The 23,393-nt window shown below is 42.1% G+C and overlaps 1 protein-coding gene across 1 annotated transcript in view; it reads right to left on the bottom strand.

The window, feature by feature from the left end:
* Positions 1-23,393, bottom strand: part of CASR (calcium sensing receptor) — a 74,478-nt gene that overhangs the window by 3,933 nt on the left and 47,152 nt on the right. The window contains exons 5-6 of the mRNA XM_030266770.4: positions 5,502-5,732; positions 1,961-2,084 (exon numbers count right to left, since the gene is read on the bottom strand). Coding sequence (XP_030122630.4) covers positions 1,961-2,084; positions 5,502-5,732 — 355 coding nt within the window. The remainder of the gene's footprint in view (positions 1-1,960; positions 2,085-5,501; positions 5,733-23,393) is intronic.

Raw genomic sequence — 23,393 nt, 5'->3', positions numbered from 1 at the left:
GAGAGTTCACAAACTCCTTTAACAGCAAGAACCCTCTGAGTTTTGCACCTGAGCACAGACCCAGACTCTGACAACAGTTTCCAGAGCAGAGATTGATGCTAATGAAAAAGTCAGGAATGCCCAGCTAATGAGGCCAAAGGCTTTCAAGCTCTCTTGCTCTTGAGCTGTGGTTGGAGACCATCCATGGCCTGATATGCACTGCATCCCTAAGGACTTTTTGCCTCACATAAGGTGTTTGAAAATCTGCCACTAGATGCAAAAGCTCAATCAGAAGGTGTCATCAGCACATCATTTCATTTACATCCATTCAGCTGTTAATTCTTATTTTTCTTGTGCTTTTTACCTGGAAGTTCATTACAAACTGCAAGCAGACAAAGCAAAGTTAATTTTGTGTAGCAGGAAATCCAGCAGCCTCTGCCAGAGACAGCTATTTAGCACTGCACCCGAAAGACAAACTTTCACTGCTGTCTTGTGGTGGCTTAGAGACCATGCTGCCACTGAAGGGAGTAAAACAAGTCTCCCTCCTCCTGCAAGACTGCTCATTCTTTCCCTCTCCTTTGCGTTGTCAACACTTGAGGCCACACAGCTTCTCATTCTAGTTGGAAACTCAGCCTCCCAAGAGCTTCTTTTCAGGAAGACCAAAGATCTGATCCAACCCACTCCGTGGCTGCACAAGTACCAGCACTGCTCCCAGACAAAGTGTGGGAGCAAACATCTGGGAAAAGACAGATTTTTTCCTCTGGTAGCATCTCTGTCTGAGCTGGATGTAAAGTTGCTCTCTATGCCTATAAAACTGGCAAGTACAGGAAATAAAGACTGTTACTGTCAGCTGAAATTGCAGCAGGAAACTGCAGCAGGAAATTGCAGCTGGTGACTGTCTTCTGACAGTCACCAGCTCAGCCCCATAAATTTCACCTCCACACCAAAGCTAGCTCCCAAAATTATGTGAAAAACACCAGAAGATCCCTATTACACATGACCAGAATTGCTTCAATTCAATCTGAAAATCCTGCTTCCATGCATCCTGTAAGTATCCTATATGGTCATGGTAAAAAAATATAATTCCTGTCTGATAGGACACAAATTAGATTCTCCCAAAGAACGCTTGTTCAGTTTTGCAAGCAGTTTTGAATTGCTCATCTCTGGCAAGGTCTGCTGGGACCAGTGCACTAGACAGAGTGTGAGGAGGTCCCAAGTGCCTTACAGTGTAGAGAGGACTTGATATCCTGATATAATTTACTTGCCTTCATTACCCTGGGGAGGCTCAATACTGAGGGACCACTAATGGTGTTGGAAATTCAAAATTTGTCAACCATTTCTAGGCCTGAGTTTACCTTTTCCATCTCTTCCAGAACCTGTAGTTTGATCCAAGCTCCCAATGAAACAAACAAAAAACATGTCCATGGGTGCTCAGTAGGATCCACAGATTCTGATCTTTTGTAGTGCCAGTGATCAAGAGAACCTGTAGTTGGTGAGTCCATAAAGGGAAATATTTCTCTCTGCTTGTGAAATCTGGGATGTAATGGATGTTATTTCTTTGTAAAGCATGAAATAAAACCCTGACAGTTTGAGGAAAACATGGGGCAGACAGATAACTACAGAATTTAGGATGGGGAATCTCTCCCTCCTCCAAGTTTTTGGAGAAAAAAAAAACTACTGCTACAGTGCAGTAGAATTTGCTTGTGGTTGCCTGAGAGGCTTTCTATATGTAAGTTGTTTTTCAGGTTCTCTGCCTTAATTTTTCTAATGCAGAGCAGAAGGGACAAGCAGGCTAACCAGTAGACAGGACCACAGGACTTAACTCCTGTAAGATTCTCAGAAGTCCCTAAGATTTTCTGTGAAGCCTCCTGGCAAGGCAGGCACCAGCCCAGACCGGCAGGGAAGTGATTTCAGCACAACTGCGGGTGATGCCTGGAGGGCACTGCCCTCGACAAGGCCCAGAGCAGCTCTGTGGCGTTACCTGTCTCGTCACTGTACTCCCCGTCGGGACAGTCCACGCACTCAAAGCAGCAGGTGGGCTCCCCCTCAATGATGCCCTTCCTTGTGCCCGGCAGGCAGTCCCTGCTGCAGTTGGAGAAAGGCACCTGCAAGAAAAGAGCCCGAGCAGGTTAATGGTGCAAATGCCTTGCTATGGCAAGATCTTGGCTTTCACCAAGGGTATTGTTGCTTGGTTGGCACTGCTGGATGAAAAGCCTCAAATGCTCACCTCTTCCTCCCACAGACGGACACATTTTGCACAATAGTCTTTCCCCAACCCACTGCAGTGAGATGTCTCTGAAGGAACACATCAAGGGATAGTAAGGAAGATCAGCAGAACTTTGTAATCTCTACTGTACTGGGGGCATAGCAAACTGGAATGTGACCATGATATACATGCCCCAAAACAGTCATTAAATGATTAGAAGAAAAGACAATCAATCTCTACTGGCAGGCATTTGAGTCAGCCTTGGGGTTGATGGGCCCTGATGTCTGATCCCCAAGCCGATATATTGCATATTGTCTGATAATAATTTATGGGAATAGTTAAAAAAATGTTTTCTGAAACTTGCTTCTTCTTTAAGAACACTGAACATCAAAAGATGCAAATCAGTGGTGCTTTACAGATCCAAAGGTTTCCAGACGCTGCTGTAAATGATGTCACCTGCTGGCTGTGCATTTATGCTGTGCCTGAGCCCATCTGATCATTGTAGTGTCCTGGCAGCATGGGTGCATGGACATGCTCACTGCATGCCTGAAGTACACTGACACAAAGGCTTCAGCATGAGGAATGGAAGCCTGGGCCTTTGTCACACAGAGTCATGACCCGAGGTTGAGCTCACCTCTTTGCAACTAAATTAAAGAAAGAGCTGACACAGAACGTGGCCTTCTCAGCTCAGGAGAGTTAAACCTACCATTACCGCTGCTAGCAAAGTACCATGATCCATACATAGTTAATGGCTGTTCTGTTTGGAAGCCTCTATTAACTTATTGGAAGTTTGACGCTAGTTTACCCAAGTGCTGCCAGCCTGCTGATCTCCAGGAGCCTCCTGTGTTGATGCACTTATGCAATGAGTCCTAGCTGTGGTTTGGAAGTTGCCTAGCCACAGGGGAAGCAAAGCCCTCACTAATGACAATTGCTACGCAGAGATGACCACTCTGTGGCTCGGGTGAGGGCAGTCTCTGTTACCTATCACTCTGAAGTGCAGCTGCAGCCCAGTTTGGGAATGCTGTTCCTAAGCTGTTCATCAGGATTACATCATTGATAGGACATACACAGGGCAATTCCCTGCAGCTCCTGGCTTGAACCACTCTGCTGTTAGTGCCTATTGCTATAATTACAGTGCTCCTATTCCTTGGGACAGTCTTTGAGCAGGCAGTGCATCCATCAAGAGGACTTCATCAGTCTAGGCTGTATTTCCCTAGGTTGCCACCAGGTTTTTGACAAAGCTGAATCAAGGGCCTGGCTGAAGTTACACGCTGCTTCCCCATTATCTACAAAGTTGATTGAGCTTCCAAGGAGGAAAATTAAAATTGGTTTGGCATGAGTTTATCTTGACAAATACATGTTGGCTTGTTCTTATCAGTTTATTATCCTTTAAGTTTTTATAAATGGTTTAATTTTTTTTTATCAAGTCTTTTAGGTTACTGAAGCTCAACTCAACTGTGTATAATTCCCTTGGTTCTCCTATAACTGCTTTAAAACCAGGTATTATGATTGCTCTCTGATCCTTTGAGACATCATGCATCCTCCACATCTCTCGAAGATGAATTGCTAGTACTTTTGTGATTGCTTTGGCTGAATTCTTAAGTATTCTGTGGGGAATTTCATCAGGTTCTGCCAAAATGAATCTATCTATCTTACCTACTCTTTAACTAATTCTTTTGCAAGTCTGCCCAATGCTCAAGTTCCTGAATGCTAAAATCACCTAAATTTAAACTTTTGTTGGGGATGACAAGAGGCACAGTGAGTGAAGTACTGACTACTTTTATCTGAAAGAAATTAGAAATATATAAACTGAAAAAAGGCTGCAGCAGACACAGAGATTGCAAACCCCTCCACTGCACAAAATTTACATGCCCTGGCACTACATTCAGGAATATCCTGTCACATTTTTAACAGTTTGGGACAGAAAATTAAGTTAAATATCACACTCCCAGAGAAATTTAGACCAAGAGAACACAATCACTCAGATTAAGTAAAAACCAATAAATTCTAACTGCTGGAAAAAGTGTAAGATGTATTTGCAACAATCAGAAGGAGGGATTATAATATCAGGGTTTTTTAAGTTCCACTTGTAGTTTGTGCTTAGAGACTCCAAGTGGATTTAGAAAAGCCCTGAGCTCAGTATTTCTGTGGTAGTATGCTCTGTTCAATTCATGCCTCCTTCAGAGTGCTCTGGACTTGAACCAGAAGTGAAGTTGGAGTAAAGGAAAAGCTGAACTCATGCTGTAAGTGTTCTGGGCAGGTAGCTAAGGCAGAAGCACTACCTGATCTGCCAGCCAATGTTAATAATCACCTGGAAGAGAATTGCCTTGTTCATTAATCAGGTGCTGGCTTACTGCATTGAAACATCCCAGCAGGGCCTGGCAGTGACATTTCTGAGCTAATACTCTACTCGCTGTGTCAATTCCCAGACCACAAACCATATACACACTCAGTATTCCCTCTGGGAGTCAGAGTGTCTGCCTATCTGGCTGCTGCCAGCTATGACAGCAGTTCATTTGGCACTGGTCTGGAGATGTCTGCAGCACATTTCCATCATGTGGGTCAGACACAGCCTGGCTGCTAGTGACAATAATTATGCTGAAAAGATTACACATATGCAAGACAGTGGAGAAGGACTTAGGCCTGACTGAAGTCAATTGATACATCTTGAGATATCTGAGGCTACTTCTGAGGCTGCAGAACAGGAGAATACAAAAAAAAAAAAAAAAGGTAGCAGGTGCTGGCATCTTCCACTATTTGAACACCATGTCCAAGTTAACCCAGGCAGATTGACAGGGCTTGTTCTGTTGGTTTGCAAGGCAAGGGAGTGAGGAAGGCTCTGGGGCTTGGTGGGTGAAGCTAGCAGAAAGAGTTGTAAATATAACTAAGAGCAAGAAGAGACACTTCTTGATACAGAGATAATGGGAGTGAAAGAGATGGCTCTTTTCAGCAATGGAACTACTGAACTCAGGAAAAGCTGATTTAGTCAACAATCAGACTTGGGTAATGAATTTTTCATCTCTTTTGAAACCCTGCTATAAAATTCTACTGTATCTGCTTGGGATAGGAAAAAAAAAAGACATAATTTAAAATATTAATACCCAAGGTGAACAAATGTATGGAAGGGGAGGAGACATTGTCTGTTATTTTAGTGTATAAGAAGGGTATGAAAGACCCTTCTTATGGCAGAGACTGTGTATACAGTAAGGTGAATGGATCCTAGCATGAGGAGCCATAATATGAGGAGTGTGCAGGGCTAGTTCAAATTTCAGCTTGTGGACCTGGAAAACATTGCTGTGAGGATTTAAGCACTTACCTCCTTAGAGAATCCACCCCATAGGATCTTGTTTTCATTGATAAAAAGCCTCTCCCCTTTCTTGGCATAAACGTTGTAGTGCCCAACCTCTTCAAAGACGACTGAGCCATCCTCCGGAGAAAGGTGCCAATTGATTATTGAGTAGTTTCCTACCAAGTCCCCAAACTCATCAAAATCCACTTGCTCCCCCATGTTATTGGTGAAATTTAAGTGTCGCAGATGCTTGAGAACCTAGAGAGAGAAAAAGAGACGCTATGAATGCCTGTGTGTTACAACCCTCCCACAGCACACATCTGCCACAGGGACAGAACTGGGAAGAATCACTTTACTACAAACATTAATCTATTAAAATCTTTTATTTGCAGCAGTAGAAGGTTTTTGATCACATGAATACACAACTGCCCTCTGGGTGGTTGGCAACCCATTGGTAACACTTACTGATGCTACCCCATCATGCATTTAACATTCATTTTTGCTCCTCTGAGTCACCTCTGCAAGCCCAGAGCTCTTTGTTAGGACCAGGGAACTGGCAGCAGCCTCTCATGTGTTTCAGTCACCCATGCATTGCTCTCACCCTGCTCTTGCAACCACTGCATGAATGCTCTCAGTTGGTATCTCTAGTCTCTGAATGATTGATCACTCAGCAACAGGAGTGCTTGAGATACAACTCAGACTTGACTCTCAATTGAAAAAACCCAAGCCCAATGCACTTCAGTAACAAAACCCCAACAAATCAACCTCATTTGCCATATGGCAGACCTGAAGAATTCTTACCACTTTTTTTTGGGCTTCTGTCTCATGGTAGCATAGTTGAAAGTAATCACATTCTGCCTGTTCCCAGGAGTTCTTCCCTGTAATTTTCACCTCATGCCTTTAAGTATTATATAGAATCATAAAATCATTAAGGCTGAAAAATACCTCCAAGATTATCAAGTCCAACCATTAACCCAGTACTGCTCTATTCACCACCAAACCATGTCCCAGGTGCCATCTCCACATGTTTTTTGTACCCTTCCAGGAACAGTGATTTCTGCACTTTCCTTGACAGCCTATTCCAATGCCTGGCCACCCTTTCAGTGAAGAAATTTTTCCTAATATTCAATCTAAGCCTTCTCTGGTTCAACTTAAGGCCATTTCCTCTCATCATGTCACTTGTTACCTGTGAGAAAAGACCAACCTCCTCCTTGCCACAACCTCCTTTTAGGGAGTTATAGAGGGTCATAAGGTCCCTAAGACTCCTTTTCTCTGGCTAAACAGGCCCCTCTTTCCCTCAACTGCTCCTCATCAGACTTGTTTTCCAGACCCTTCACCTTCTCTGTTGCCCTTCTCTGGATGTGCTCCAGCACCTCAGTGTCTGTCTTGTAGGGAAGGCCCCAGAACTGGACGCAGCACTGGAGCTGTGGCCTCACCAGTGCCGTATATGGGGGGACAATCCCTGCCCTGGTCCTGCTGGCCACACTATTGCTTATAGTGCCATGTGCCACTGGCCTTCTTGGCCACCTGGGCACAGCTGGCTCATGTTCAGCTGGCTCTCCAGTATGCTGCATGTCCCTAATCCCAGGGACAACAGTAGTTGTGAAGTTAATGATCTAGATACTGCAGCATGAAAGAAAGCCTGTCCTGGCAACTGTGGTACCATTCATCCATATCATATTTCTGTTCAAAAAATAATTACTGGTTTAGACACTTACCAGATTTCTCCCCTAGCTCATCCATGGAAAGATGAGGTGACTCTGAGGGGTCCTGGCTGTCAGCTTCCCCTAGACCCCAGCAGCATAGTTGCTGCTGTGTTTCTATTACCTGTGACAGCTTGTAAGCCCATAGCTTCTCTCTGTCTCTCTCCCTCTCCCCCCCCACCCATGAGTGCCCAAACATACAACTCTGGATGGCAAAATGTAAGAGAAGCCAAAACTAAATCAATTTGTCTGGGCAGGCAGAGTCCTCTTCACCCCACAGACAGAACAGACAATATTGTTTTGATGAATCCTTCTCACCTGGAAACACAGGGACAGGGGAACAGAATCACTTCATTAATTCCTGTCAGTTTTGCTAAATTGTCTCATTTTTCGCTGTTTCCTTTTGGAATCCTCCTATCTCAAGCTAAAATCCCCAGAGCCACAGATACCCTCCTTCCACTGCCTGTTTGAATGCCAGCCTGAGAAAGTCTGGAAAAATCATTGTAGTACTACAAAGGATGTGACCAACAAAACCTTTTGAGCTTGTGTGATGTTGATGGAAGGATATCAAAATATTGCTGCAGTATTCTATTTTTGAATAATGGGTGAGACAGAGAAGGCAGGATTTTATTCTGCCTTTCTCATCCCTGTTGCCCCTGCTCTGGAGACCAGTTCTCCCATAAGGTGTGCAGCTGGAATGATCTCACCAAAGAACCAGGACCTGTCCCTGGAAGAGCTTACCCCCTGATGGACTCAGCAAAAGAAGGTGCTCTGTGTTGGCACTTCGCTGTGGAGAGCTGGGCATTGCCTGCTGGGTAAGGAAATAGGAGACTGCTGCTCCCCTCTCATTCCCCTCATTCCTGAGGGGTACCCAGGAAGGTGCTGCTTGCCCAGCTCCATCAGAGGATAGTGAGAGCAGAGCAGCAGCAGCTCCGAGGTCAGAATGGGTGACAGGGTCTGCAGCCCCACAGTGATCTGTTGTACTGCCTCACCTCACTTTGGCCTCATCTGCACAGGGGCTTCAGTCTTGGTCTGGTTGTTACCAGAAACTTTGTCATCAGCAGTGCAGGTGCTCAGCAGGGTAGCTCACATTCCTCTGCAGGCTCTGGCACCTACCACAGGGTGACAGCTGCAGCTTTGATGTCCACATCAGGTTTGTCCTTACGCTGAGCCTAATGCCATGTTTCTCCTCTCTCAAACTCAGTATGACACCCATGCAGCACTACTGCATCCTTCTGAACAGCATCAGAATATCCTGAGTATCACTGCTGGCTGGACTGTTACCTGCATAGACAGGAGACTTTGCCCTTGTTTTGACTGCACTTGCTACACACACTAGGAGACAATCTTGCAAGAAGCATATTGAAGATTCTTCAGTTCAAGTCCTGCCTCTCCTGGTCAGCTGCAGCAGCAGGAGGCTCACTGGCCTTAGGGTCAGCAAGATGAATGGTGGGGAAACTTCTGGATTCCCTTAATGCAATTTTTTGTTTGTTTATTTTCATAACATTCATATTAATTAGTCTGTTCTTTGGCCTTCTCTCCTGCCATTATGTTTCTTAGAAGGTAATACATACCCCTGGCTTTTAGTGGGGTTTTGTAGGATCGGTTTAATAGGATCTTTCCCTTGGTCACACACACACTACACCTGAGGATTCAGGTTATAAATGATTTAATGTATCACCTGATATGTCTGTCTGACTGTTAATTCCTATAAAAGCATATTAAGAGCACTGATCTGCAAATAATGTTGTCTGTCCCCAGGCATAGTATAACAGCTTCAGCTCTGCAACTGTAGCCAGAGGGTACAAAATGTGTATCTGTTCATGCACGAAAGGCACATGACCTGATTAAAATTCCAAATGGAGAGGCAACAGGAACAACAGAAATAACAAAGCCTGCTTTTTTTTTTTCCTTTCCAGAAAACAACAAAGTTTTCTTCAAATCTAAATTTCTGAGGGGCAGCTTGTAAAGTACCAGAACATGTTCCTTTTTTAGAGCGCAAGAAAGTCCCAGGATCATATCTCTGTATCTTACAAGTTCTGCTCTTTACAGGGTGAAAATACATTTTAAACAGACAAGGAATACATAAGCACTAAACTTTGAAAGAGGAAGTTGTAGACTCTGAATAACCACAGCGCTATTTTATAGTCACCAATCTATCAGCGATTAGGTAAAGGCTTTACAGTTAATAATGTGTTTTGTAACTAAAGATAGAAACATACATAACCAGGACTCAGTCCATAACGACCTAAAAGACCCTGCTTCAGCCAGGCCAACAGCATGTGCCAGGGGTAGGTGTATTATATCCTGGAACCAAGAGATTATGAAAGAAGTGCTGACCTTGTGGCTTGGATACACTGTCAGCAGCTGGTGGGGAGAGCATTGTGCAAGCTGCTGTCTTCAGATATTTCTTTCTGTATTTTTTCATTTTTTTCTTTTCTCTCTGTCACAGACTTCATGTTGAATTGCAGTGCCTTTTAGTTAAAACACCTATTATCAGAAAGGACTTGTAAGCTGCCCTCTAGTTCACCCTCCCGTTATTCCTTGTAAGGCCATTCCCAGACATGCAGCATCTCATACTTTATGCAGGCTAGATATTCTGGGTCAAGTGGTTTCCATATTTATGGGAGGATCATAAAGCTGTAACACAAATACAGTTGTATTAGACCAGGCTGGCAGCTCACCTGCCCAGGACCTGTTTCAGACTGTGGCCAAGAGCAAATACCCACAATAGGAACACGGGGGCTGTGGTACTTCCTCTGAACATCCTCACCCATTTTGCAGCTCAGTGACTTCCTGGGCCAGAGGTTTTGTACCTGATAACCTTTGGGTGGATTTTTCTTCCATGATGTTGCACATTTGCATTCTGCACCTGTGTGAACTTTTCACATCCACAGCCTCCTACAGCACAGAGACCTACATTTTATGAGACAAGAACATCTTCATCCTTTTTGGAACAGAGCAGCTATGAATCTCTTTTGATGATCTTCAAGCTTAAGTTCACAAAGAACTGTCATTTGCTGGTCATCATTTCCATGCCTCTCAGGACTTTACAATCACCTCTCTTCAGACAACTCTTTCTCAGGCTGCTGAGCCCTATCTGATGTTGCTACATCTTGTACAGAAGCTGTTTCACTGACCCTTCTCCAAGCATTCCCAGTCTTCCTCATCAGTTCTGTGTCCTGCACATGATACTGAAGAGAGATGCACCAAAGGGTTGAGAAAGTGGCCCCAGGACACCCTGTTTACCTCTCTATCCCTTTTCCAGTGTGACTATTCTTAAAAATGCATTTACTTTTTTTGACTACTATTCAGATAAACCTAAGGAGTCCACCATAGACTTGATCAACTTCATTTGTGATAAGTCAGGTCTTATAATTTATTTTTATCCTCTGCTGACTATCTTTCAACCAACACATACATAAGTTCTGAATTTGCTGACAGACTACCAGAAGATGCCTTCAAGAAGCCTAAGCATACTCTATGAATAGAAATTCCCTTATCCATATGCATCCCAAAGCCTTCAAAGCACTTCAGGATGTTTGTGAGGTAGGGCTTCTCTTTAAAGAAGTAATGGTAATTCTTCCTCAGTATATTCTATTTTTCCTTCCTAAATTTTTAAACCCCAATTTTTAATAATGTGCTTAATCAGTCTCATTTAGTTCCTTGGATCTCCTCCAGAACCCTTTCAGAAAATTGATGTCTCATCTTTCAGCTTTCTAGACCTCAGGACCTAGGATTTTTCAAGTGAGGAGATGGAAACTGCAGCCAGCTCTTCTGGTACTTCATCTGTGAGGGCTGGCATATCCTTTGGGTGAATACCGTTCACTTGCCCTGAAGTATCAAGGTTCATTTTGCTCTTGTGTTCCATAGTTTCTTCTATAGTCAGTTCAATTAAACAGATCCTCTAAAAGTCCCCCATAAATATCTAAACCTTTTTGTTTGTCCATGAGGAGCACACTTTTCTTCTGTCATGGCCTTACCTTGTCTTTTGCAGTGATAATCTATGGCTCAATAAACAATCCTACTCCTGAAATGTTTCAAATAGAATTTATGAGTTTCACCCTATTTCAGGATATTGCTAATTCATTTTTCTGGCCTGCCTTATTTTATTTGTACATTTAATCTGCCAGAGTTTATGAATCTTCCAATTTTACTCACTGAACATAACTCAGTTATTTGAAGGATGCTGTCTCACTTTTAGCAAACTCCACCTAATACCTTTGTTTTACCAGCTTCCTTTCTCAGCCTTTTCTTGACTACAGTACACACTCACTTCCTGTCACTAGTATTGAGGCTGGTGGCAGGCAAAAACATTCTTTTAAAATTTTGGATGCTGTCAGATAGCAGAGAATTTTGTGTGTGCATTCATGCCCAAACCTGAACTTTGAGCTGTGCTCTGAAGCACAAGCCACAAACTAGTTGAACATTTTGATAGCAGCTGGACCAAACAATAGAGGCATATCCTAAACACTCCAATTAGTAACAAGATTGGAGACTGATCCACCAGTTAGGAGGCTGATTGCAACCAAAACCTAGGGCTCAGGGCTAGAAGAATGAAAGTGAAGATCATATTTGGATGAAAAACACTGGATGTAGGGCAAGATCCTGCAGATGAAGGCTATGTGTGGAGACAAATGTTGAGGGATGCTCAGTAACCTTGGCCAGTAATGCTTGAGAAAGGCAACTGAGAGAAGCTGCACAGCATACAGTGAGAACTTCCACCTTGACAGACCTCCACCATGTCCCTACCACGAAGAGAAGGTGAGACCTGGTGATGTAACACTGTGGGGAATGCAAGAGTGTGTGAGATACCAAGCAGTTAAAAGTTGCAGTCTTGTTAATTTCTAAATAAAAATAAATAAAAGTCAGTATCCAGGTGTGCTATGAGCTGTCCTTTACTTTGTCTCAACTCTGACAGGTCCTTAACTAGTCTCCATACACTGTCATATATGAAACATAAAGGTTTCCTATCCTTGGCTTCTTTCTGCAGTTTCTTTCTGATGTTTTTCCTCCCTAGATCAAATGGTTCTGCAATAGAAGAGAACCTGGGCACATTATAGGTGTCTGTCACCATATAAACTACAGACAATTACCCCTCCTAACACACAGTTGGAAGCAATCCTGTCTTGACAATTAATATACATTTTCCCATGCTTAAGTTTTAATTTTTGTCTACCTATCTCTCTTCAGGTCTGTAAAACAGTTCTGGACTGATAGGTACCACATGTTTTTCTCTTTGGTTTGGTAGAGTGCCCACATTGAGAGCAGCCAAAAATACCACATCATGGCTCAGTGTGAATGAAAATGAAAAGCTGGCAATTGTCCTCAAGATGGCAAGTCTTGACTTTCTCTTTCAGTTGCAGAGGGCCCAGTCTTCTCTCTTGTTTAGGATCTCTCATCAAGGACATGGAGAAGATGCCTTCATAATGCTGCAACAGGCATAAGGACTTGAGAGATCAGCTATTGCATTAGGCCATGGGTTATGGTGCACAGGACTAGGGTTTTGCCAGTGGTCAGGTATCATGAGGTAATATATGCCCAGGCCAGTTCTGAAAGGACCACTCACAAAATACTTCAAGGGAAATGTTGTTTGAAGCACCAGTTTTTTGGTGTTTTTTTTTCTTTCTTCCTTTCACTTTCAACTACCTATGTGTCAATCTTCATTTACAGGATAGCAAAACTCAAGTTTTTACTTTCTGTATCAAATCCTCGATTTCTGCTGCATTCTCTAATTTGGAATATCTTGTTCTGCCCTTTTTTATGTAGGGCCAACTCTTGGGATCTCTGAAAGGCAGTGCTGTCATCACAATATCAACAAATTCTGACACACAGGAACAGAGCAGGCAAGAGGGTGCTGGCCCTGGCCCCTGTGTCAGTAATACCTGTTCCCAGAAGCCTGAGGCAGGGCAAGATGAATTTCACCCTTCTGTCCAAAACATTATTCTTGCCATCAGGAGCTGGTCTTTCCTTCCCCTCTATGACCTCTCCTCCTTCCCTGCTGCCCTTTGTACACCAAGAGGTTTAGCATGTAGTGTGGATGCTGTTTTTAAAACCAAGATGCCAGGATATGCCAACACCATTAATCTCACCTTTTTCCAAAAGCTGTTCAGAAGAAAAGGAATTTTTCAGCCAGTGAAGGATGTGATTCATTGCCCCACACCACTTGCTACATTGACAGTATCATAGAATATTCTGAGTTGGAAAGGACCCACAAGGATCATCAAGTCCAACTCCTGGCCCTGCACAGGACGCCCCAAGAATCACACCATATGACTGAGGGCACTGTCCAAATGGTTCTTGAACTCTGTCAGGCTTGGTTCTGTGGCCACTTCCCTGGGGAACCTGTTCCAGTGCTCAGCCACCCTCTTGGTGGAGAACCTTATCTTAATATCTAATCTTAACCTCCTCTGACAGAGCTTCAGGCCATTCCCTTAGGTCCTATTTCTGGTGACCAGATTCCACCTAAGCTGCCTGGTGTCTATTGGTTTACTGCTCTGAATAAGTGACTGTTAATACTTTTTATCACTATAAGGGTATCTTAGGTGGAGAAGCTGAAAGGTACCCAGGAACAGAGCTGTGATTCTCACTGTAAATACCTCACAAGAAATTTGGATGTCTGCCTGTTACACACATCCACCTGCATGTACTAGGAGTGCCTGGTGTGTAGTTCAGATGCTGAGCACTTCATGCCAAAATAATGAAAACCAGTCAGCACCTACTGTGCAAGGCCTGGGCTGTACTCCAGGGTTGAACTGTCAGGTTGGTAAGAGGGCAGATGAACAAAAGGAGATAGACTCTGGAAGAAGGGCTGGTGTCGAAGAGAGAGGAATTGATGGTCAGCCAGAGATACACAGACACTACTCCAAGGGAAATTTGGCAAGACAGGATGGACATCCCAGCTCCAGTGAAATGCTAGATCTGCACTGAATTGAAAAACAGAATGAAAGCAAGAGCTCATTCAATTCTCAAGAATAGCTGTGTGAAGCCTGAGAATAACTGAAGAACATTCAATGTTGTTATGCTTTGATAAGAACAGAATTATTTCCTTGTAAAGCTGGGAAGGTCATTGGACAACACAATCAAATGTGTATGACAAAAACAACGTGCCATATGTTAGAAGTAATAATTTAAGCTATTCATAATCTTTATTGAAGAAAATTGACTAACCACAAGACAAAGACCTGTTCATTATTGTAGGCAACTCAGTAAAAACACTCTTTGCCTTATGCAGTGGGAAGAACAAACTAAATATTAGGATATGAAAGTAAGAAAAAAATATACTGAAAATATAGCACCAATAGTACAACTGTCCTCTGGAAAAAGCTGTTAGTTCAAGTAATTTGATCAGAAGAAATGGATAAATTAAATTAAGATAAGAGGGGTCCATAGGTTGTGATGATAACTCTTGGACAGTCAGTCCTCCATTTCAAGAGAAATGAAAGCATTGAATTATTTAATTGTTTATGTCACACACAGTGATTTGTGGGAAAGAGGTAGTATATTCTCACAAAGCAGAGACTCCTCTCCCTGCAAAGGCAACTGACCTTATTCAGGTCTCCAGAGAAATACAGGACATCCAGTTGACATGTCAAGATGTGCTGATTGTCATATTGTAACTGATAAGTGGTTCTGTTCTGCTTCTGTCAAGGATATGGTCCCTAGGCAGAAGGTGGCTGGATCTCTCTCTGCCTCATCAATTGACCAGTGCCCTGTCCTTGAGGAGGGGCAGCACTGGTGCTGACATGGGGACCCATGCATACATTATGTCCTTTCTCTGTGAGAGAGGAGCAGGATCTCCAGCAGAAACTTGCAGAAATTGGGAGAGCAAGGAACTCATGTGGACTGTGTTGGAAATACCCTCACTTGCTGCTCAGAGGAAGGTGCAAGATGCTTCCCTTGTCTCATTCTATGCTGTGAGTGCTGTCTGTTTGGAAATGGTGAAGCCTAGAGTTTCCTAAGACAAGGAGCAGTTTTAGTGCCTGTAACTGGGCTTCATGGGTCAGCTTATGTCGTGTTCTCACCCGCAACCGAGTGACTCTGCTCTGCTGCTTAAAAACTGCAGCAGCTTTGATACTTTCTTGACAATGAAAGGTGATGAAATGAACAAAATAATAGCTACTACTACAGCAGTAGAAGCAAGTAACTTAAACCAAAAATGTCAAAGGCAAGCATTTCTAAATGGGACTAATGTAAAATGGGACTAATCTGATCTAGGATCAGACTTACTACAATACCATATTTACAAGGATGTCCAGAGAGAAATCAAAAGCCCAAGCCTAGTGGATTTCATAACAGAGGCTGCACAAGTCAGGTCCAATTGTGATATTGCAGAAAAACCCATGTAGTATTTACTGGTGATTGCAGATCCCTCAATTCCATTGTAAACCTGAGTCTGAAATGCTTCCAAAAGACTTGTCTGATGAGTCACAGAAGTTCCCAAAGGCATCAAGAAATGACTTGCAACATTTTGGCATTGCATGGCTGATTTTTCCAGACTGATTTAATCATCAGTTAGGAGGTTGTAGGACACAGCAGGGATGGGACCAGTATATTTTGTTTCTCCAAGGTCCTCCACAACTCCTGCTGGCCCTGTGCACACTTACAGTTCTAAATGCAATTGTCCATAGAACACCTGTCCTAAGCCTGTACTGTGTAATGCTTAGGTGATAGCAAACAGCACCTCACATAGGTGTGCTATGGTAAAGAATAATGATCTCACTCAGTGTGACCAAAGATTTACATAGGGAAATGTGAAATCCTGTCAATATGTAATTCATACAAACATATTTTTTAAAGTCAAACTCAAAAGTGTGACCTTCAAGTGACATCTCTTTTTTTAACTGTAATTACTTATTTTTAGTGGGAAAAAGGGGTAACAATTAATTTTGAGTCTGTCAAAATGCTGGTTTGGACAGTGATGTTTCCATTTACTGCAATTTGTGAATTTGAATAGCTCGAGAGTAGAAAAACACTTTTTTACCGCTAACATTTTCCCCTTTTCTGTTTTAAATTAAGATCCAGCTGTATGATGGTACTCCCAACATATTTGTATGGCCCAAAGCATTATAGTGTAGTATTAGTTCCCTAGAGTAAAAAAAAAAAAATAAAAAAATCCTTCCTACAAGCACCTTCAGGAATTAGGGCATCTGGAGTAGCTTCAATCCCAATTCAGTGCCATCCCAAACAGACTTAATCTGATCTACTGACTGCAGTAGGTTTCTTGTGGGGAGAAATGGCTGAAGTGACTGCACCTCTCCCCTCCTTAAGTTCTGTGAGCATTAATTCTTTTCCTAGGAATCAGGACAAAAGTTATGGCAGCAAAATCAAAAATAATGTCTGTGGAAAACCCCTAGATGCAGCATATAATGCTAGATAAAATCAATGAGGCCTATGACTAGTCTCTACTCTGATATTGTACAAGCATAAGACAGTGATGATGGAACTCCACAGAATGGGAAAAAATCCATGAACAAGCTAGAGGAAAGGACTGACTGTGCCCTATGCATGATAAACCCATTTTCAGTTCAAAAGTTTGCCTGTGCTCATTAAAATAAAAGCTTGTTAATTAGAGAGTGATGATATGTTGCCATCCTCATAATACAAACATAGTTCAAATAGCAGCATTTATTATGGTGGGCTCTAAAAGCACTAATCCAACATGGAACATCCAAATAAGACTGAAAACCACAGATGTTATATTGTCAGAAAGCAGAACATAAAAAATCCTGGAGAGCAAACAAGAAAAAAGTCACCAGGCAATGTATAAGAAGTTCCTTGAACATATTAAAATTGAAAGGTGTCATGTATGCCAGAGCCACATGACATTAAGTAAGCTGTAAGAGACAGCTAAAGAGGATGGAATCCTAAAGAGAGAGCTGAGGAAGAGCAGGAAAGCTAAATGAATGATGAGTTAGTACCCTTGCTATTAGAAAAAATCACAGATATTCTTATCTCAAGGGCACTTGTTTTGGAGCCATAATGTGACATTAACTGAGGTAGAAAGTCCTTAAAGAGAGATTAGAGGGCAGCCTGAGCAATTTAAATTGGATTTAAAAGGCTGACAGAACCAGACAGTTCATCACAGCAGTCCATGAGCAATAAAGAGAGCACTAATACAGTAGGTTTATGATATACACATAAAAGTACCACTGGCTTTGAATGACAAAGTCAATATGCTATTTAATCTTATTTCACAGCACCCCCAATCCACCTTTCTGCTGCACCTGCAAGTGTAATGCATTCCAACACTGTGCCCAAAGTTCTGCTCAGTGTCAGCCTCTGGTGGGCTGCAACAACTGCCAAGAAAAAAGAATGCTGTAAAAGGCAGATGGAGGTCCTCTGAAACCAAAGGCTGGTTAGTCTGACATGAATCACAGGAAAAACAATGGAAAACAAGAGTTTAGGGCTGAGGAGCAATTAATACAAAACTGTAGGAGGGAAACATAATTGCTGCCACCTAGTAACATTTGAGGAATACAGGTCTTCTTAAATTCAAGTTGGATTGACAGACATAACCCTTCAGAAGTGAAGTAACTGAGCTTTATACTTCACATAACATGGATCAGGAATTGCACAACAGACATCAACAGAGGCAGATCATCAGTTCATGGGGAATTCCTCCAGCCTCAGTAAACAATTCACTGTTTCCCAATATGTTCATCAGTACCCTGGCAGCAGCTACAAATGCACTTCTGACAAAATTTGCTGAAAATTCATGGATTAAGGTAATGGTAAATAATATTCAAGAAAAAGCATTTCCCCTCAGATTTCTTTCAAATATATGTGTTTAATAGAGTGAAATTCAGGCTTGTGCATCAAGGCACAAGGAATTCACACTCGGCACAGAAGGGGTACCACCTGCTGCAAAGGATTACTGGCAACTAAGTGTGACCTTTCCATTGCACCTGGTGGCACAAAAGGCTCAGGTACCCTGTGCTCCTACAAATGAGGAAGTAATAGGAGTATGCAAATGTGGGATTTTTTCCACTGTCTGGCTGTGCTGAGTCTGTTGAAGGAATACTAAATACATGCCAAAAAGAGGGATGAGTGAATGGACAAGGTATAGAACTAAAGCAGAAAACATACCTTATGACTAAAAGACCACTCTGTTTAAATTATCAAGGTAAGATCAAGGAATAATTTGATCAATGTGCATAAATATTACATGGAGAAAAATGATGCATACTTCATCTGGACTTTTAAATCTAATAAAGCAAGCCCAAGTAAGGACCAATGAAACTAAAGGTCAGTAAATCCCAACAGGAAATCAGACATGATCTGCGACAAGAGACGTGGCCTGCCATGGATCATACTAATTAAAAAAAAAAGGTCTACCAGTCAGCATGTCTTTGGGGAAAATAAATCTCGCTAAACACAAGTTTGGCTGTCAAACATAGCCTTTCAGAAATGAAATACCTAAGTTTTACATTTGATGTGAAGCAGCCTTTAGCTGGATCAAGATTACTTACTTTCCTGAACGTGGCATAAATTTACATAATTAATTATACAAAGGATTTCAAGCTGCATTATCATTTGGAACTGACCCTGTTTAAACATGTTTTAGGTTTCTGCTGAGGTTTTGTGGAGAGGGATGGTCTCCAGACAGAAAAAGGTAATTGTACAGGTACAATGAAACTTAATTGTCAGTGCTGCTAGATGGTATTTTGTGTTGTGTGCTCCTGTCTTTACCTACCTAGCATAGTATGAAAGAAAATCAGAGCCACTTAGTCTAGACTTGATGCCATTATTGCTTTGGTTTTCACATGCAGCAAATATAATATGGAGAAATCCATTGGGTACAATAGCCCAGGTTGCTGTGTACTAAGGATGAAGGATCTATTGGCAGGAGTCCTAAGTGAGTAAATGATGCCTAAATGTTCTTGGGACATCACCATACTGCAGAATAGCTGTTACAGTGAAGTATCTAACAGCTTAAGATAGGGCTCTTTTGTTAATTTAAGTTTAATATTAAACAATACGTAGAAAATTGTCCTATTATTAAGGCTACTAGTAGACCCAAAGTGCTCCGTGTTTTCAAGTAGCATAATTCATATATGTTGTCTTTTGTTTACACAAGATTTAAATGTTTATTTTCTGGGAGGCATTTAATGCCATCCCTGCCCAGCTGTGCAGAGAACATCTGTGTAGATATGTCCCTTTACAGTCCTTTGCTGTCACTTTCTTCAAACAGCCCTTTATGGATCAGTCTCTTCAAAGTGCCAGTGAGGTCTGAAACTGCATTCCACACAGAGCACTGCTGATACTGCTTTGAAGACCTGTGCTGCTCTCTAGGCCAGGAGAAAGTCAGAGCTTTCAACTGTAAATTCGTTCCTATTTGGAGCTACAGGATGAATTCCTTCAACCCTTGGGTAAGCTCTTTGTTAGAATGAGAACCAACAGATTCTGCATTCTAGGTGTCATTCCTTTTAACAGAACTATGGTAATTTGTGAAGCCTGAGTTCAATGCTTATTTATAATTGATTCAAGAAGTACTATCCATGGGGGGAAAAAAATGAGTCCCAAAGTTTCCTATAGTCACATGAGTTAACTGCACTCATACAAGTGTTTCAGACATTCAGAGTGTGCAAGCAGTCATAGGTCCCATGAATGGTCAGCTAATGTTCCAGGGGATTCAGTTACTGTGTCTGGGCACATCTTCCACTTGCCTACTGGCTTAAATCTGTTTTTTCCATTTCCTCTATCAATATAAGTCTTGGCCGACAAAGAAATCTCATGTCAAGACTTTGATTTCTTCAGTCTTTCATGTATTTCTTCCTACAGGCACTGGTAAAGGTCCTTTCAGAGCAAAGTATTGCTTCTAGTCCAGTTTGAAGAACGCTCTTATAATTCTACAAGGCAAAAGGGTCCGTAAAAAGTAATTTGTTCTCATTCCTCTAACTTCTGTGAGGAGCAACACCAGTCCTTCGTAGTGCATAAAAGTTCACTTTGGGGATAACTAACTGTGATTGGTTAGTAAAGCATTTGTGAAGATAGCTGACTACCCAGAAAGAAATGAAATAATTACCTATACTATGATTATAATGACTTTGACGTTAGCTTCAACCCCCTCTTGGGATAAATGGAAATTTTTTATATATCCACTTGCTTCCTCATCCCACTTTGTGAGTGCCTTTAGGAAGCTCTCAAGGTGCCCTTTGTCATCAGTTCCATTTGTGAGTGGTATCAGGAAAGGTCAGTCCTGGAAGAAATTTTACATTCTTTTGTGCAACAAAGACATGCTGTGTCTTTGTAACAGATACTGGCGTCTGAGGTCTTGGTAATTCAAGGGATAATTGTTATCTGAAATTGTTACAGAGAGACATTGTATAAGCATTTCATGGAACCTTCCCTAAAATTCGCACTATAAGCTGAAAAACTGACTTTTCTCCAACTGACAGAAGTACTTCATAAATGAGCTTCATAAATATAAAAAAAGTTCCTTTAAAATACAGCTTTTGTTGTAAAGCAGTGCATAAATGACTATATTGAAAGTGACTTCTACGAAAAATTCAATGTGCTTAGGGGCAGACAAGAACACTCTGGGTTTGGTCATCAGGCAGTGTGTACTACCCCAATTCAGAAGAATCTCAGCCATTCTTTACTTAGTAATTAATAATCATAACTCCTTTGTTGTATTTGCTGCCTGCAGTTCATTCACCCTTCTTCTAGCAGCCTTGTCAGGGCAATCTTTTCCTAGCACATATTCTACTGGTGAGTCCAGTTAAGTCTCTATCCTTTTAGCTGTAGAGAGATTTAAATATTACTCCATCTATTGTCTGCTTAGTTGATGTTCTCAGCTGATGGCAAGTTGTTATATTCAAACTGATGAATAAGCAATTGTCTGTTATTGGCCTGGTGGGGAAATAGCTGCGTTTGCTCTATGGACCCCCATATTTCTGTGTGTGGTTCATGTAGTGTCCCTCTCAGTTCTGTCTCCCACAACAAAGGCACACCTCTTGCCTTTTGTTCACAACAAATACATCTCCAGTGCATTTGTAATGCAAAGAAGGCAAGGTTTTGCAGTTGCCTGACATTCAACAGCTTCCTCTGTTTTCTTTGTGATTCTCCCCAGATTACTAATTTTCCCACCAGCCATAGCTAATAGCTGTTCTGATACTGTTTAATTCTGTATACCACAAAGCAGCTGGTTTTAAATTGTTCAGACTGGCCTCTAGTTTAATAGACACAAAAATTGATTAGATAACCCATTAGGTTCAAAGGTCTATGGCATCTAAGGCATTATCTACTTCTTTAAAGCCTTGCACAACCAATTTCCAGCCAGGCAGACACACCTAAATGTAAAGTTGGAGAAGGCACCAGTCCATTTTTACCTCTTCACAACGCACATCACCAGCATTGAGGAAGGAATTGTTGGCTGGGAGGTGCACAAGAGTAATTAAAAAATTCAGGTGTTGCTGGGTGAAGCCATTTTGTATTTGTTCTTATTTTGTGGAACAGCATATGGCAACTTTTCACTGGGTCTGAGATCAGTCAGTTTTCCAGGCGTAGAGTAATACACACAAGCACGTCTCTAACCTGCGAATCATTAGCACAACACATTTTTCAGCCCTTGCAGTGAGCATTGCCTTGGTGCCTAGAAGAGCTCTTGTTTTTCACTCATGCCAAAGTTCAAAGCCTCCAGTGTAACAGCAACCTGAAAATTGTCTGGGTGTCAACCCAAAGATACTCTGCTAAGTGACCCTGTGGCTGCACACTTTTGCCTTCTCAGATCATTGGGAGCCTGTCATTCCCATTTAATCACAATGCTTTTACTGCAAGAAACAAAGAGAGGTCCATCAGCTGCTCATCAAGAATCCAAATGAATGGGCAGAAATGGAGTGACCTCAGTCTGAAGAAAAGATAGGTCTTTCAAATGCTCAAACAGAAAAAATAGGAAGCAGGAAATATTTGCTCTGAAGGACATTCCCTATTAGTTTTCTCCCTATTATTTTGCAGGACCACAGAGTGTTTGTAGTGAGAGGGAGACACCAGAGAGGCCCCTGTAAATGCTCAGAGGGGAACTGAAAAAAGAACAGATGGACTTTTTCATGGACTTTTTCCTAGAAGTGACCACAGAAATAGCCTCATGAGACATTTGACTAAGAAAATGAAGGAACTTGAGGGACTTGAGAAATTTTATCAGGGAAGACATTAAGAAAAAAGGGCTTCAAAACCAGACTGTTAAAGCAGTTATAGAGAAATAGGCCAAAAATACAGGGAATTTTGACAAAGAGGCAGCATCAATACAGCAGTTCTCAGCCTGTATCCCACCCCTTGCCATAACTTCCCACTTCCATTCTGTAGCTTATGGGAGAGCCTGTGTTTGAGGTAGGCAAGTCCACAAACCAGAGCAACACACAGAATTAGCTCTGCTTTATATGGTCTCCTAAAAAGTCACAACTCCCCAGCAGAAAAGAGTGATCTTCTGACAGACAGAGGTATTGGAAACCTTTATGAGGAATTTTTCTGTTCTACTACTTGCACCCATGCACTTTAATTCTTAGTGCTTTTTATAAAATTTTGCCTTGCCCCGAAGTGACAGAATTTATCCATTTTGTTTTGGGGGATTTATCCATTTTGTTTTGCAGGGATTGCCCTGCACCTTTTTGTTACCTGAACAAAACAGTGTGAAAAGAAGTAATTCATCTGATCTTGTTCAATATTGTGCAGGACACAACAATGGCACATGCAGACAATACTGTCTGCCCTTTGCAGGCATCTTGCAAAGGTGTGCACCTCGATTATCTTCTGCCTTGCAGCAGTGTAGATTCTTAAAACAAGACAGCTCAGATTGCTTAGAATAAGGGCAGCACAGGCATCCTAATAAAATCTGCAATTTTTCTGCAGAGTTCTGAAGTGCCAGCTGCCCTATTTTCAGATACAGGATTCTGAATTCCCTGGCCAGCTCTGCATGTGGAATGAGTGGCACAGGTTCCTCCAGGCACAGCCTGGAACCTATCCTGCCTGCGCCTGCATCTCTGCACATGCTGGGCAGCCAGACAGCTCAGGCTGGCCAGTCCCATCTCCACTGGGAATGCCCATAGCCAGCTTCAGAGGCACTGGTAAAACAAAAGGAAGCAAGACTGGGTTTGTGGACATGATCTGTCATAGATCACTGACCCAGGTGGAGAAAATGAGCCAACAGTTTCTTAAACAAGTAGCTATAAATAAGTAAACATGAAAGTAGGTAGTATTTGATATTTCACCTTAGGAG

Source organism: Taeniopygia guttata, chromosome 1, assembly GCF_048771995.1.
Source record: "Taeniopygia guttata chromosome 1, bTaeGut7.mat, whole genome shotgun sequence".
In the NCBI taxonomy this organism is placed as follows: domain Eukaryota; kingdom Metazoa; phylum Chordata; class Aves; order Passeriformes; family Estrildidae; genus Taeniopygia; species Taeniopygia guttata.
The sequence above is the reverse complement of the archived record's forward strand: the minus strand, read 5'-3'. Positions and strand labels throughout refer to the sequence as shown.